This window comes from Vulpes vulpes, chromosome 2, assembly GCF_048418805.1.
Source record: "Vulpes vulpes isolate BD-2025 chromosome 2, VulVul3, whole genome shotgun sequence".
Lineage (NCBI taxonomy): Eukaryota > Metazoa > Chordata > Mammalia > Carnivora > Canidae > Vulpes > Vulpes vulpes.
The window spans coordinates 153406076-153421825 of NC_132781.1; the positions used below are offsets into that span (position 1 = coordinate 153406076).

Genomic DNA, 15750 nt, shown 5'->3' on the forward strand with positions numbered 1-15750 from the left:
CCAGGCTTTGGCTCCAACAAGCCAAAATGAAGGGTGGAGTAAGGGATGGTGATGGAAAACTGAGGAGTTTGTTAAATATTTTATTTTATAATCAAAATAGGCAATACAAACCAGTTGACATAACAAGGATTCATATAAATAACTGCTTATAAACTTTGAGGAAAAATACCCGTGAGCATGGTGGCTGGGCTCCCAACACAGGGTGGAGACCAACCAGACAGCTCTGCTTTTAGGAGGCAGGAACGAGCCCAGAGGCTGAGAGGATGGCTGGGTGGGGCTGCTCTGAATGGAAGGGATACATCATTCCATAAATAAGACACAAAATTGTAAAAACACTTAAGGAGTCTCATTCAGACCCAAGATTGAGGTTCAAGATGTTTCTCTGACAGCTCAAAGCTTAGCAACAAACTCACAGTAGCTGGCCCCTGAATTGCTCAGTGTTCCTCTTACCCTTACAAAGCCCTGGCTTGGCCTGGTTCCAGATCTAGAGGCGGCCTGTGGCTAGTCCAACCACCAGATACAAACAATTGTGTTGTGAGATGCTCCCTAAATGAGGCAAGAGAAACCAGAAAGCACAGGGTCCAGGGGCCCCAAACAAAACCCAGCAAATACAGAAAGTTATACCTTAAGAGCCAAACTATAGTGGGTACTCTGAACTCTCAAGAAGCCCCAAAGCAAGAAAGGGAAAGGATCCTGTCCCCAAACGAGAGGCACAAATCAGGGCTGGTCACCCACCCTAGCCCCAGAATGAGGTGGGGAACTTGACAGTTACTCTGTGGTATTCTAGGGGAAAATCCTGCCCAAACCCAGAACCATAAAGAGTTTACAAGAGACTACCTGACTGGCCGGAGAACCAAAGAGAAGAGAGCTGTGCTAAACACATGGCCAGGACCCCAAGGGACAGGGGACCCCAAGGGACAGATGCAGCTGGAGTAGGGCATCCTGTAAAATGACATGACAGCACAGATGAAGGAGGCCTGGCCATAGTCCTTAGGCCAATTCTAGTGGGTACTTTGCTAATAAACAGATCACCCTGAGGAAGCAGCAGTGAGACCAGGCCTAAGAATACCCAGAAAGTCAGCTCAGATCCCAGGTTGGCTTACTAGCCTGAGCATTCTCATATGGCCGTTGTGACTGGTACTCAGCTTTTCAAGGCCCTTCTACTGAATTCTGGGCATCAGCAGGACCAAGCTATGAAGTGGGAATGAATGTGGATCCATCCTAGAAGATGGAAAAGGGAACTGAGCAGCCTGTTTACCCTTGACATCAGCCTGGGGCTGGGAACACTCTGAGAGGACTTATCAGTCAACCTGCAAAAGTTAATTAGTAACTCACCCTCAAAGGGTAAATCAGGATGACAGGACAAATGCAATCCAACAAGGCAAAGCCAGTGTGGGGCAAGGCAGGCACAGTTCCTTAATCAGCCCTTGGCCCCAGATCCAGATTCTTACCCCCTCCACCCCTTCTCTCTGGGAATAGCAGCAGACAGGAGGCGAGAGATTGTCAGGGCAGGACCTGCCAGACTGGGCTCTCAGCAGACCATATCGTCCCCTGGGGGAACAGAACCTGTGCCATCCCCAGCATTCCTCACTGTGTGACACAGTTTTCTCCCATATCCTGGGCATATCTGTCTGACATGGTGGTCCTTAAGTCCTCGATGTCACGGCGCAGCTGTTGAACCTCTTCTAGTTTCCTCTTGATCACATCCGGCTTCTGCAAATCCAGCTGAGTCCCCGGGTGCTGCGCAGCTGAGTAGGAGAGCATTTCAAGAGAATTGTTAGTGAGTCAGTTACGAGATGCTTTCATGTGGACAGGGCAGTGTGGATAAATAGTACTTTGAGGCCCATGATCTTAGGAAACGGCACGTTGGGGTTTTTTTGTTTGTTTTAAACAATGCAGAGCTTGAACTCATGACCCTGACTGAGATCAAGACCTGAGCCAAAATCAAGAGTCAGATGCTTAACCGAATGAGCTACCCAGGCATCCCAGGACATAGCATGCTTTTAGAAAGGTAGATTGGGGGTGGGGGTTGGCTCAGCAGTTGAGCATCTGCTTTCGGCCCAGGGCGTGATCCTGGAATCCTGGGGTTGAGTCCCACATCAGGCTTCCTGAATGGAGCCTGCTTCTCCCTCTGCCTATGTCTCTGCCTCTCTGTAAATAAATATAATCTTAAAAAAAAAAAAAAAAAAAGGTAGATGGGGATAGTGGGCTGAAAACTTGCTGCCTATGGGCCATTTTCTGTTTGTCCTGTATTCAGGTATCCATAAAGATGCCTGTTTCCAAAAAAAAGATTTACCATCTACTTTGCAAAACACAGGAACTTCCAGGGAACAGTGACCAAGCCTACAAAGCCTTATTCACATATTACCCTAAGGATGGGAAAGCTGGGTGGGGGTGACAGGAGAATGAAAGCCACTCTCCTGGGTACCGGACTGGCCTAAGGACTCACAGTGAATGCCTAGGAGCAGGGAGAGATTGGGATCATGGCCCTGGGCCCTCTGGGTCACAATGCTACAGACAGCCTGCAGATCTTGAAGGCAACTGGCCAACTCCTGGTGCAGCTCAAATGCCAGCTGGGCTGTGTCTGAAGATGGAGACCCTGGTTGGGCCTGGCGCAGGTGTTCCTGGAGTGTCAGATTCTTCTCAATCAGGTCTTGGTTCTGCACTGAAAGCTGAGTAGATAGATGGGCAAACACATTAACCCAGGCCCAGGGAAGGGCAGAGTATCTGTACATGTGTGTGGATATATGAGTCACAGGTGATATCCCTCCCCTCCTCACCCCTACCAACAGGCCTAGCACTCCCCCCCACTCCCAGTATTGGGCCTAAATTCTCCTGCAGGTGGGTCAGGCCCGTAGCATTGGAGAGGAAACCACTCCCCAACAGACTCTGAGTCATCAGCCTCCAGGTTTCTGTTAAGGAACCAGAGAAGACACTCCTGCCCCTCGGAACTCTATCTGAAGCCAGTCCCTCAGCCAACTCTGTTAACCAGGCTATTAGAGAAGGCTTAACGTGAACTGTGAAATCTGAGGAGACACTGGTTTCAATCTCTCCCTGTCACCCTGACAAAAGTGGCCACCAGCCAGACTGATCAGTGTGTGTCAGAGGAATAGAGGGCAAGAAATACAACAATACAGCTAGCAGCCACTGGGTGGAGGGCAGGAGAAACTAGGAACCTGGAGAACACAGTGTTAGAATGTGTCCTGCCTGCCTTTTCACACCTTCACCTCAGTGGACTCAGGCTTCTCTACAAAAAGTTTTAAGAACTGTCACTGAAGAACATTCATGTATGTCTGTTTCCTTCCCTGAACAGCTTAACTCATTCTCCCCTCCCTACCTCTATTCTGTTTTAAAGACACTGAATAGAGTTCTTCCTCTAGTCCCAGTCCTTCACCCACACTGGGCCATGTACAATCCTAGCTCTGAGAGACTGGTTCCTAGGTCAGTGAACTTGCTCACCCCTTGCTGACAGCTCTGTTTACCCATGAGGACCACCAAGCTCTAGGTCTTCTTGGACCCTTCCTCCCCAACCCCACAAACCTGTGGCTATCAGAAGACAAAGGGACAGAAACGGACTTCCCACATCCAAAAGGTATTCCTGGGTAATTATGGCCACTCAAGATGGGCTTAGGGTCTTTAATATATAGGATGATGCAATGTCTCTTCTCATTCTTCCACCAAAAAAGCTCAGCAGGGACCTCTCAAACATGAGGGCTCCTGTGGGAGCCGGGATGGGGAGGTTTCTCAGAGAACTCAGGTTTGTGGAGGCTAGAGAGGCCCAGCTGCTCACCTCTTTCACGGCTGTGCGCAGCTGCTGCAGAGCTGTCTCCCTCCGCTGGGCCTCCTCTTTTAGGGCCTGGCTTATTCCTTCTTCCTGAGCCACTTCTTGCTCTAGGCTCTGAATCCCACGGCAAGGAGGGGTAGGATTACACATGTAGAGTAACAAATTTGGTTCAGACCATATCATCTCTGGCCTGCACTAAACAGTAAAGCCCCACCCCACCCCCACACTGCTAAGAGATTACCTTAGAACAGCCCTGATCTGCTACTTCCCTTTGAAACTCTCCTGTAAGTCACTGACCATGTACCAACTAGAGGCCAGCTTTTCAGCAGGGCATTCCAGGCCAGTTTGGCCCTTACCTACTTTTCTAGCCATATTTCTTTTTACCTTCCACACAGCCTCCACTCCAGCCACACATAATGACTGAACAGCCTTCATTCCCAAAGGCTCTAGGTCCAATGAATGCAGGTGCTCACTCTCCTTCCCCTCTGCCCAAGCTACTCTTCTGCTCTGCCTGTCACCTAGGAAACCTTCAAGGCCCACCTGAGCCTTCCTCAATCTGCAAATCAGATCCTATTTTTTTAAAAGATTTATTTATTCATGAGACACACACACACACACACACACACACACACAGAGAGAGAGATAGAGAGAGAAAGAGAAAGAGGCAGAGGGAGAAGCAGGCTCCATGCAGGGAGCCTGATGCGGGACTCAATCCCGGGACTCCAGGATTACACCCTGGGCAGAAGGCAGATGCCCAAATGCCAAGCCACCCAGGCTGCCCAATCAGATCCTATTAATTGTACTCTTGCCCTGCTACTTATACCTCTGTCATGGTTCATGAGTACGTTTGTTGGCTGTGTACGTAAACCCCCCCACTCTGTAACTTTCTTGAGGGTAAGGAATGTCCATTCAGTTGAACTCAGTATTTATTGAGCACTTATTGTGACACACACTGAGGATACTGAGAATACCAAACAATACCGGTCTTTGAGAAGCTCATACCCAAAGCCCTTGAGAATACTGTATAGTAAATGCTTCTGACAGAGATAAAAGGTAGGAGGGTGTTCCCACAGGTACCTAATCTAGTTAGGAAGGACGGAGCAAGGGAGGGGGAGAGAGAAAGAAAGAGAGACAGATGCGGGGAGGAAGGAAAGAAAGAAGAAAGAGAGAGAAAGAGTGTGTATAGGGATGGTCAGGAAGAAGGAGGTATTTACACTTGCTGTTTTGCCTCTTATTCTATTGATTCCAATCCCCTATCCCAAGTTTGAAACTTATTTGAATAAAGTATTTAAACATTTTCTGAATTTTCCCATTTTATATTAATAAAAAAAATTTAACTGCCAAAGGAGAACATCTCATCACCATGAAATATCCAAGGCGACCATTTAGAATCTACCTGATTCCAGCAAATTCACCTGATACTTTAATTTGCCTAAGGAGTTTCATCATGGGTAAATGTACCACTTAAATGTTGAGCTTTTTCAACTTTTGCGGAACCTGAGGGTCTCAGGGAGTGTATCTGAGATATATTAAAAACTGTACTAAGGGATCCCTGGGTGGCGCAGCAGTTTAGCGCCTGCCTTTGGCCCAGGGCGTGATCCTGGAGACCTGGGATCGGATCCCACGTCGGGCTCCCTGCATGGAGCCTGCTTCTCCCTCTGCCTGTGTCTCTGCCTCTCTCTCTCTCTCTCTCTCTCTGTGTGTGTGTGACTATCATGAATAAATAAATAAAATCTTAAAAAATAAAATAAAATAAAAACTGTACTAAGAATCTGGGATTTAAATGGGTATAAACACTTACTAGGCTTGACTATCCTAACAGGACTTGAAATAGGGGAACTAGACAGCATAGCCTGACCCACATGATGGCAAAGGCAGAATGGCAGCTTTGAGCTCTTCTCAGAATGAGTGCCTTTCACTTGTTCTGACGTGAAAATCTCTTTTGGAGTCCAAAGAGAACCTGAGTGAACCTGCTTTGCCTAGGATTTCTTGAAGAACCCATTAAGGACACCCCCCTACTCTGGCCCAAAATAGACACCAGGAGTCGTCTTTAATTTTTCCTTATTCTTTAACCCCCTACATCTTGTCAATCACTGATTCTTCTCAATTTTACCTTCTAAAATTTACTTAAATCTGTTCCCTCACATCTTGCTATGCTGCCTCATGCCAGGTTCCTTCATCATCTCTCACCAGAATTTCTGCAATACTCCACCAGCCTCCAGCCTCGCCCTTCTCCAAGTGCCAATCTTCTTTCCACACTCAAGCCAAAATTGCAAACCTAACTACATAACACCCAAATTAAATTCTTTTTTTTTTTTTTATTTATTTATGATAGTCACAGAGAGAGAGAGAGAGAGAGAGGCAGAGACAAAGGCAGAGGGAGAAGCAGGCTCCATGCACCGGGAGCCCGACGTGGGATTCGATCCCGGGTCTCCAGGACCGCGCCCTGGGCCAAAGGCAAGCGCCAAACCACTGCGCCACCCAGGGATCCCCCAAATTAAATTCTATAGTAGATTCCCATGGGGTGCCTGAGTCACTCTGTCAGTTAAGCATCTGACTCTTGATTTCAGCTCAGGTCATGATCTCAGGGTCCTGAGATTGAGCCCCAAATAGGTCTCCACACTCAGCGAGGAGTCTGCTTCAGATTCTTTCTCTCCCTCTGCCCCTCCCCTTGCTTGCATGTGCGTGCTCTTTCTCTCTCTGAAATAAATAAGTCTTTATAATAGATTCCCATCACCTATTGAAAGAATAAAAGCAAACTTAATTGGATGAAGCACTTCCATAGCCCAGTTTCTAGTCACCACCTTACTTTAACAATACCAAATTGCTTGCAGCTCTATGTGGAAACTCTGCTGTTTCATGCCTCCATGTTCCTACCAGTGCTATTCCTTCTATCTGGAATTCCAAAACCAAACTATCCAGCTTTTCTTTGCCTAACTCTTCTTCCTCCTTCCAGGCTCATGATCTCCAGAAACCCTTCCTTACCCTCCCCTGCTCTGACTCTGTTCTCCCAAAGTAACATGCATATCGCTCTCACAATACTGTACTGACACTCCTTCCCAAAAAGACTGCAGGCTAAAAGCACTGATTGGGTCTCATTCTTGCTATACTCCTAACACTAGCAAACTGCATGATACAGAATAAAGAGTTGAATTCCAGAGATTCCATCAAGTCCTGCCCATCGTGTCACAAGGACACCAGCTCACCTGTACTTGTAAATGCAGCTGATCCATCTTCTGCTGTTGCTTCTCCACAATCTGAAAGCAAAGTTACCAAGGAAGTCTATAAATACAGGCTGGCAGTGAGGTCAGAGGGCAAGTAACTACAGGAGGATCTGTGGTCTGGCTATTAGCCCCATTGGTTATAGCCAATCAGTAGTGAAACCAGAGTGAAGACAATTTAGCTCTACTTACAAAAATATAAACCAGACTCCCTATCCTAGTTAAATAGCTTCACAATTCTGTGCTTTACTCACAAAGAGGTTTAAAGAGGAATGCAGTGTAGATCTATGACCACTACTTGGGGGAAGAGGGGAACCCATCCTGATAAGTGTGGGCCAGTGGAATAAACTTTATATATATATAACCAGTGTACATTCTGGTTCTTTAGTAAAGGGCATAACTAAAAATTCAGTTTAATGCAGTCTGCCCTATCCAGGGCTGTGATGGATGCTATTATTTATAGTTTTGGTCACACTGACGGTCTAGGGAAAGAACCTGAACGGGTCTCCTTTGAGACCTCAGATATTCTCTGAACCATTTCCAGGTCTCCTTTTTTGCTGATCTGTCATTAGTCTCACCAACAGGGTTGGAGACTCTCCTCTCTGCTGAAATACGCCACCTCACTGGTCAGATCTCTGCCCAACGCAAGAGGTTCTGTATGGGGCCTAAGCCATGAATGAAGGGCACCAAGCTTCAGTGTACCATTTTAGAGTACCTAGTATTCTAGTTGCTCAGAAGCATATCCTCCCCTAACTCTGCTTGTCTGTCATAAAGATAAATATCTAAAACGCAAACTTTATATAATGCAGGAGTGGCTTCTCAGAAAAGGGAGGAAAGCTCTGGGTAACACATCTTAGGTGGCCTAGGGCCAGAAATTCATGGTTCCTTCCCAGTACAGAATCTTCTCTTTCCTCTCAGCCTGCCCTCTATTACAGCCTGGATACTCTCAGTCACCTTTTGGAGTGAATCACATTCTTTCTGCCAGGACTCCATTTCCGCTTTTGGACCTTCTCCCTGTTGGGCTGGACCTTCTCCACTGGCCTCCTCCACACACTGCTTATCTTGTAGGCTGAAAAACAGTGGCCTCTTCAAGAATTTTGAAGTCAGGCAGATGTGGCTTTGACTCCTTATTCTATTATTTACTGTATATTTTGGGGCAAGACACACTCAGGCCGTTCCAAGCCACAGCTGGGGATAATGTTAGGTCTGTTGTAACAGAGGGTGTGCCACACACAAGCTGCCTAGTGTATGTTAGTTCCCTTCCCTAGAGGCCAGCATCTATCTAATGTGCCACCAATTTTCCACCTGCCCAAAGCTCTTTTATATTTGTTTTGATATTCAAAAATAAATATTCACCTCATGTACTTAGATTATAAAAGTCATACATGTATACTGCAGAAATTCTGGGAAATAAAAAAAAAATCTTTTTTCTTGGCACACATAGTCTGGAGCAGAGTCAACTTTGACCCCAACCTCTCTCTGACTCCAACCAATCGTCTCCTCCCATGGATCCCCACAATCACTTTCATCATGGTTCATCTGCTGAGATAAACAACAGGGTCACTGTGGTTGGATATGGGATGAGAAATCCAATCCATCCCATTAGAAACTGGATTTGGTTCAAGAGGCTGCTGAAACAGCCATCACATTTTCAAAACTGCAATATGGAAGAGGCTCTCAAGACACCCTGAGAGTACATTATGGCATCTTGTTTTGTTCTTAGATCCTGTTGTGACAATCGAGAATAATCCCTAGGGCTGAAGAGAAACAGATGTTCCTGGTAGCCTTTAGCTTACAAGGTTCAAAATGTAGATAATCTCTTTCCTCTCCATCCTTAACACCAGGATCTGCTTTTGCAAATATACAGATAACTAATTTCCCACTTTATAAAGTGGTTCCCTTCATCTAACACCTACATACTCAGGGATTATTATCCAGTATTATTATGCTAGGCACTGGGCTGTACCTTCCGAAGGATACAATAACAAGCCCCCACTACACCACTATATCCTTCACTCTCCATCTCAAAGACCTCTTCCTTACTTTATTGCTAAAATATACTAATCATCATCTGAGCTTTCAGTAAGTCTTAATCACTGATCACAGATCACTCTAACAGACATAATAATAATGAAAAGAAAGGAGAGTGATTTGCCCAAAGTCACACAGGTAGTGAGTGGAGTAGACTTAGCTCTCCACTCCTTTCCTCAACCACACTGGGGTATTTACCTATGTCTAGCGGAGAATTCTGTTCCTTTCTGTCTCAGGCTTTCCAATTGAACCTCCTTCTCTCTGCAGGCTGCCTGGGTCTCCTCCAGCAAACTCTCCAGCTCGGTCACTCTCTCCTGCAGCTCTGTACTCTTCAACTCAGAATCCCTAAGCTGAGAGACAGGATCCCACACTTAGGTCAAGGAAGAATATCTGGGTCTCAAAACCTTTGCAGTCCCGGCGCAAATTTGACAGATAGGAGTCTGGATATTACTCCTTTGGGATTTTCCTTTCAGGAACCACAGGATAACTGCATACAGCAGAGGCTGAGAAAGTGCCCCTGCTTGCCCACTCCCTGTTTGCCCCACATATACCCAGAAATTGCTGCTACCTGCTGGCTCTGCTTCTGATGGTCTTCCAGGGTGGGCAGGTCAGCCAGGTAGCGCTCCAAGGTCTCAATACGCTGCTGCTTCTCCCGGTTCTGCTCTGATTCTTTCTGACATTTCTTTTTCAAATTATTGATATGTTTGTCACGACCCTTTACCTGGGAAAGAAGTGTCAAGAATCTGTCTCCATGGACTCCTCTAGGACCCAAACATATTTTTTTCAGAAGTGACCACTGTCTATGCCCCTAGGGCTGTAAATGTTGTTTTACTGCAATCAAGGCAGGGAGCTGATCAAATTTTGCCATTTAAGATTAAGGCATAAACTGCAGAGTAAACACATCTGAATTTTCCAATCAAGGGTAGGGAAGAAGGGCTCCCTGGGCAGTTTTTAAAAACTGGTAGCAGTTCTATATACAGGCATACCTGGGTGACACTGCAGGTTTGGTTCCAGACCACTAAAATAAAACGAATATCACAATAAAGCAAGTCAAATGAATTTTTTGGTTTCCAGTGCATGTAAAAGTCATGTTTATATTGTAGTCTATAAAGTGTACAATAGTATTATATCTAAAAAAATGTACATGTCTTAATTTAAAAATATTTTATTGCTGGGATGCCTGGCTGGCAGTTGGTTAAGTGTCCAATTTTTGGCTTCAGCTCAGGTCATGATCTCAGGGTCATGAGACTGAGCTCTGCATTGGGCTCCATGCTCAACATGGAGTCTGCTTAGATCCTCTCTCCCTATCTGCTCCTCTCCCCAACATTTTCTCTCTCTAAAATAAACAAATCTGAAAAAAAACACCAAACCTTTATTGCTAAAATATACTAATCATCATCTGAGCTTTCAGTAAGTCTCAATCACTGATCACAGCACTGTAACAGACATAATAATGAAAAAGTTTGAAATATTTCAAGAATTACCAAAATATGACACAGAGAAATGAAGTAAGCAAATGCTGTTGGAAAAATGGCACCAACAGACTTGTTTGAGGCAGTTGCTACAAACCTTCTATCTGTAAAAAAATGCAGTATTTGGGAAACACAATAAAATGAAGCACAATAAAACAAGGTATGCCATGGGGCACCTGGGTGACTCAGTGGTTGAACATCTGCCTTTGGCTCAGGTCGTGATCCCAGGGTCCTGGGATTGAGTCCTGTCCTGTACTGGCCTCCCCACAGGGAGCCTGCTTCTTCCTCTGCCTATGTCTCTGCCTCTGTGTCTCTCATGAATAAATAAATAAAATCTTTAAAAACAAACAAACAAAAACCCAACAAGGTATGCCTGTAATAAAAAATTTGTCTGATTTTTGTCTTGGGCTTCCAGTAGAAAATTTCTAAACTCTTAGAATTTCCCAAATAATGGAAGCATCTTTGTTATTCATGGTGGTCTGATCTGTCCTGGTGAGATAGGTAATGCATTCTTCCTTAAACACCACTCATGATTTAAAGCTAAGCAACCGGCAGCCCTGGTGGCGCAGCAGTTTAGCGCCGCCTACAGCCCAGGGTGTGATCCTGGAGACCTGGGATCCAGGCTCCCTGCATGGAGCCTACTTCTCCCTCTGCCTGTCTCTGCCTCTCTCTCTCTGAATGAAGGAATAAACAAACAAATAAAATAAAGCTAAGCAACCAAGTGGAAGGGTTAATGATACTCTCAACTTTTTGAGAGGAGCTGTATCCATTTTGCTCATTATCATAGTCACAATACATAGCACAATGCTTGGCATAGAGTGGACACCAACCAAGATTTGCCGAAATAGAGACCTTTTCTTCATTATTACGGTTTTTTCCTTTGGCTTGTGAAAAAAGGATGCTGAAGAAGCAAAAGAAAGCAGAGAAATCTACTCAGGAAAATCTCAGGCAAATCTACTGATGTCAAAAGGAAACACCTAATTTAAAAAGGAAACCTAACCTAATTTAATCCGAAGATAAGAAAGTACTAAGAGTAGATACCTGAAAAATCAGCCAAAGGCTTTACGCCAGGTATAATCTGTACCCTTCAAAGCTCTAAACCAATGATTCTCACATTTTAATATGCATCAGACTCAACTGGGAAGCTTACTGAAAATGCTGATATCCTTGAGTCTGGAATCTCCCTCATCTGATTTTTCCAGAGAATAAATCTCCAGTCTCCTGTTGGGGAAATCTTTGAATAAATGGTGAATTACCCAGAGACATTTATCTCTTCTACTTTTCAAAACATTTCTAAAATGACAGGAAGGAAATAAAGTATTAATTTTTAAAAGTTAATAAAGGAGGAAACAAAAGTGTATGAGAGATTTCAATGTGTTTATAGAAGATCAAAGTAGACAGGAGATAAATTACTTAGAGGAAGAGTTATAACCTGCAGTGGGAGTTACAGACTACATGGAAAACAATGAGCCCTTCACACCTCTGTACTCAAAGCTCCAAGTATGTCTGAGCCAGGCATCAGTCATAGATCTGAAAACAGGGTACTCACTGGAGGTCGACATACAGGTTAGCTGGATACCATTTTCATCCTAGGTTTCCCCAACCAGAGACTGGAGATTTATTTGCTGGAGAAATCAGATAGGGGAGATTCTGGACTCGGGTACATAAGTCATAGCAGAGAGAACGTGACTGGGTTGAAAGTAAGTATAAGTAAAAATGTATGTACAGAACTGTGGCACTCCAAACCTAACCTTTCTCAATATTGAGATCCTAAAGGCCAAAAAAGCATTCCTGGCCTTAGCCTCCCAACTAGGCAGCAAACTGAAGATTCTTTTCTGGAAGAGAAAAGATAAGACAGACATTCAAATACTAATATTTGAGGGTTCCTAGGTGAGAAGGAAGTCTAAATCTGATTATCCTATAATGTAGTCCACCAGACAATTATCATGAACCCAGAGCTTCTATCCAGCTTTTAAATATTTCATTCTTTTTCTAAAAAAAGATTTTATTTATTTATTTATTTATTTATTTATTTATTTATTTATTTATTTATGTGAGAGAGAGAGAGAGAGAGAGAGAGAGAGAGAGAGAGAGAGAGGCAGAGACACAGGAGGAGGAAGAAGCAGGCTCCATGCAGGGAGCCTGATGTGGGACTCGATCCCGGGACTCTAGGATCGTGCCCTGGGTCAAAGGCAGGCGCTAAACCGCTGAGCCACCCAGGTATCCCCTAAATATTTCATTCTTAAACATGAGTGCCCATTCATTCAAGGATCACCAAGCCTCTGACATGAAATAAACAAGAACAAAAGGTTCTGAAAAAAAAAAAAAAAAAAAAAAACAAGAAATAATACTATAAGCAGATGTAGATATCCCAAAAGATACAATCAATATCATCAGAGAAAGAAGATATTGTACCCATGAAACAAAAACAGCAAAAACCTCAAGAATACGACTCAGAAATACAAAGGTATGTCAGGAGAAAAAGAGTTAAGGATGGAAATCTTTGTGGAAAGGGGCTGGGTACAGAGCTAATTTTATTATAAATATACTGGTATTTGATGATTTAACTTAGATATATGTACTTCTGACTAAAAGTTTTTTTGTTTTTTTTTTTTAAGATTTATTTATTCATGAGAGACACAGAGGGAGAAGCAGGCTACCTGCATGGAACCTGCCTGATATGGGGCTCAATTCAGGACCCCAGAATCACTACCTGGGCCACTAGGAGCCCTAAAATTTTTTTTTCAAGATTTTATTTATTTATTCGTGAGAGACACAGATAGAGACAGAGAGAGAGAGGCAGAAACACAGGCAGAGGGAGAAGCAGGTTCCATGCAGGGAGCCTGACATGGGACTTGATCCCGGGTCTCCAAGATCACGCCCTGGGCTGAAGGCAGCACTAAACCGCTGAGTTATCTGGGCTGCCCTAAAAGTTTCATTTTTAACAAGCTTCTAAGTCCTTGTTATACTAGCGACATAAACATCACGTGTGTTAAAAATGCAGGATCTCAGGCACATCTAACCCCAGAAGTACTAAATCTGGATCTACATTAAAAAAAAAAGGGGGGGGGGATTTTATTTTTAAGTACTTTCTACATACAACATGGGGGTCAAATAACTCCGAGATCAAGAACCACACACTCTACTGACTAAGCCAGTTAGGCTCCCCTGGATCTGCATTCTAAACAAGATGACCCAGTGATTCTTAAGCACATTAAAGTTTAAGAAGCACTGCTCTGGTTGATCTTGATGCAAGTGGTCCAGAACTAAACATTACTACACTGGTCCCCCAAGAACATCTGCATTAGAGTAAGGTGTGAACAGAAAGAAAAGATTTTGAATCAGCTCCTTCTATGATGACCAATCTTACCTTAAGGCAATTCTAAGAGTACTAGCAAAAATGTACAAATTTCCAAACTGGATGCACACATGGAATTCTTTTCTACTTTTTAGGTAGAATAAAGAAAATCCAGGCTGAATGATGTGAATTTACCACAGATGTTTAAACATCTTGCAACAGTACCATCCGGTATGACTGCTCAAGCTGGTTTTCAACCCAAGTCAGTTGGAGGCATATCACAACCTGGGGCAGTGAGGGACTTTCTCTGTCTGTGGCACTTTTGTGGAGATGAAGTGAAAAGGAAGGGTGCCATTTCTAGCAGCCCAGTCCTGCATGAAAAGTCAATGTAGGATCTCACCCAATTGGCTCCTCCTAGTTCCAAGAATGGGGGCCAGAAACAACTTAGGGTTTGGCAGGAAAAGGCTGACTGCCAACTCCTTTGTGAGTTAGAAAGCTACCAACTCCTTAGCTCACCCTTTCTTCCTGTTTCTTCCCCTCCTCTGAGTGCTTCTGCAACGCCACTTTGAGTGATTCTCTGATGAGCTGGATTTCGACTTCTGAAGCAGAGAGTTTCTTTTCAAGCTCGATCTTTTCTTTGCTCAGGGCTTCTGTCTTCTGTGCAAACTGTGCACGTAAGAAAGTGTTCTCTCGCTGCAATTCCTGCATAAAGATTCTCGATACATAAATGTGCCTCACCCTTACAGCCCCATATACTTTACTTATCCTCCGTATACTTTATGCTCAAATATCAGCTTTCTGTAAGAATTTCTTCAAGCAGTGCTTTTCACAGTGGGGTCCTAGGACTAACATCTTCTGCATCACCTGGGGATTTGTCAGAAATAAAAATTCTTTTTTTTTTTTAAAGACTTTATTTATTTATTCATAGAGACACACACACACAAGAGGCAGAGACACAGGCAGAGGGAGAAGCAGGCTCCATGCAGAGAGCCTGATGTGGGACTCGATCCAGGGTCTCCAGGATCACGCCCTGGGCTGCAGGCGGCGCTAAACCGCTCTGCCACCGGGGCTGCCCAGAAATAAAAATTCTTGAGCCAACTTCTAGGTCCCTGAATCAGAAACTCTGGGGATGGAGCTCAATAATCTGTGTTTTAACAAATCCTCCAGGTGATTCCAATGCACACTCAAATTTTCTCCTCTACTCATTCTATATATGATCTTAGGCAAAAGTTCTTCCTCTTTCTTGGGCCCCAATCTTTTCATTAGTATATTAGAGGACTAAGCTAGATTTTATGTAAGGACCCTTCTCACTCTAACATTCTAATTCTGTAAGATAGAACACTATTTTAACAGGCCCACTAGGTGGCAAAGCCAGTACTATAATCTAATACCCATCACTCAAAAGCCCATATTGCAGAAGTTAACAAAGCAGGCTTTTTTTTAAAGGAGCCATTACCCTCAGGGAAAACATGGCTTCCTTTAGTTGCTCCTAGACATGGAAAAATAAAAATGAGAATGGCTCTAAATCCCATTACTGGGGCAACCTGGGTGGCTCAGCGGTTTAGCGCTGTCTTCAGCCCAAGGCGTGATCCTGGGGCCCCAGGATCAAGCCCCACATCGGGCTCCCTGCATGGAGCCTGCTTCTCCCTCTGCCTGTGTCTCTGCCCCTCTCTGTCTCTCTCATGAATAAATAAATAAAATCTTAAAAAAAAAAAAAAATCCCATTACCTCTGCTTCTCCCTCCATTTGGCTAAGGCTCGTATATTATTTATCAGAACATTTCCCAACTCTAGAACCTTACTACGTACCTTGCCCTGCCTTCATTTTTTCCCAGTATGTCCTGACACCAAGGCATACCTGATTCTACCCTCGAGCCTTTTCTGCCTCCAGAAAGGCGGAACAAGGGATGCTTTATAATTAGGATGCCTACACTTTGAAGGCAAG

The 15750-nt window shown here is 44.3% G+C and overlaps 1 protein-coding gene across 5 annotated transcripts in view; it reads right to left on the reverse strand.

The window, feature by feature from the left end:
* Window positions 1-64: 64 nt before the first annotated feature.
* CEP85 (centrosomal protein 85) overlaps window positions 65-15750 on the reverse strand; it is a 34635-nt gene continuing 18949 nt past the window's right edge. For 3 of the 5 annotated variants that reach the window (XM_072750679.1, XM_026014554.2, XM_072750681.1), the window contains 8 exons: window positions 14323-14508; window positions 9605-9757; window positions 9235-9386; window positions 7960-8074; window positions 6991-7041; window positions 3791-3898; window positions 2450-2672; window positions 65-1748 (listed from right to left, as the gene is read on the reverse strand). In XM_072750679.1, coding sequence (XP_072606780.1) covers window positions 1588-1748; window positions 2450-2672; window positions 3791-3898; window positions 6991-7041; window positions 7960-8074; window positions 9235-9386; window positions 9605-9757; window positions 14323-14508 — 1149 coding nt within the window. In that variant the 3' untranslated portion in view covers window positions 65-1587. Of the gene's footprint in view, window positions 1749-2449; window positions 2673-3790; window positions 3899-6990; window positions 7042-7959; window positions 8075-9234; window positions 9387-9604; window positions 9758-12259; window positions 12344-14322; window positions 14509-15750 lie in introns of all 5 variants that reach the window. The other 2 variants (XM_072750678.1, XM_072750680.1) reach the window with 1 other exon arrangement.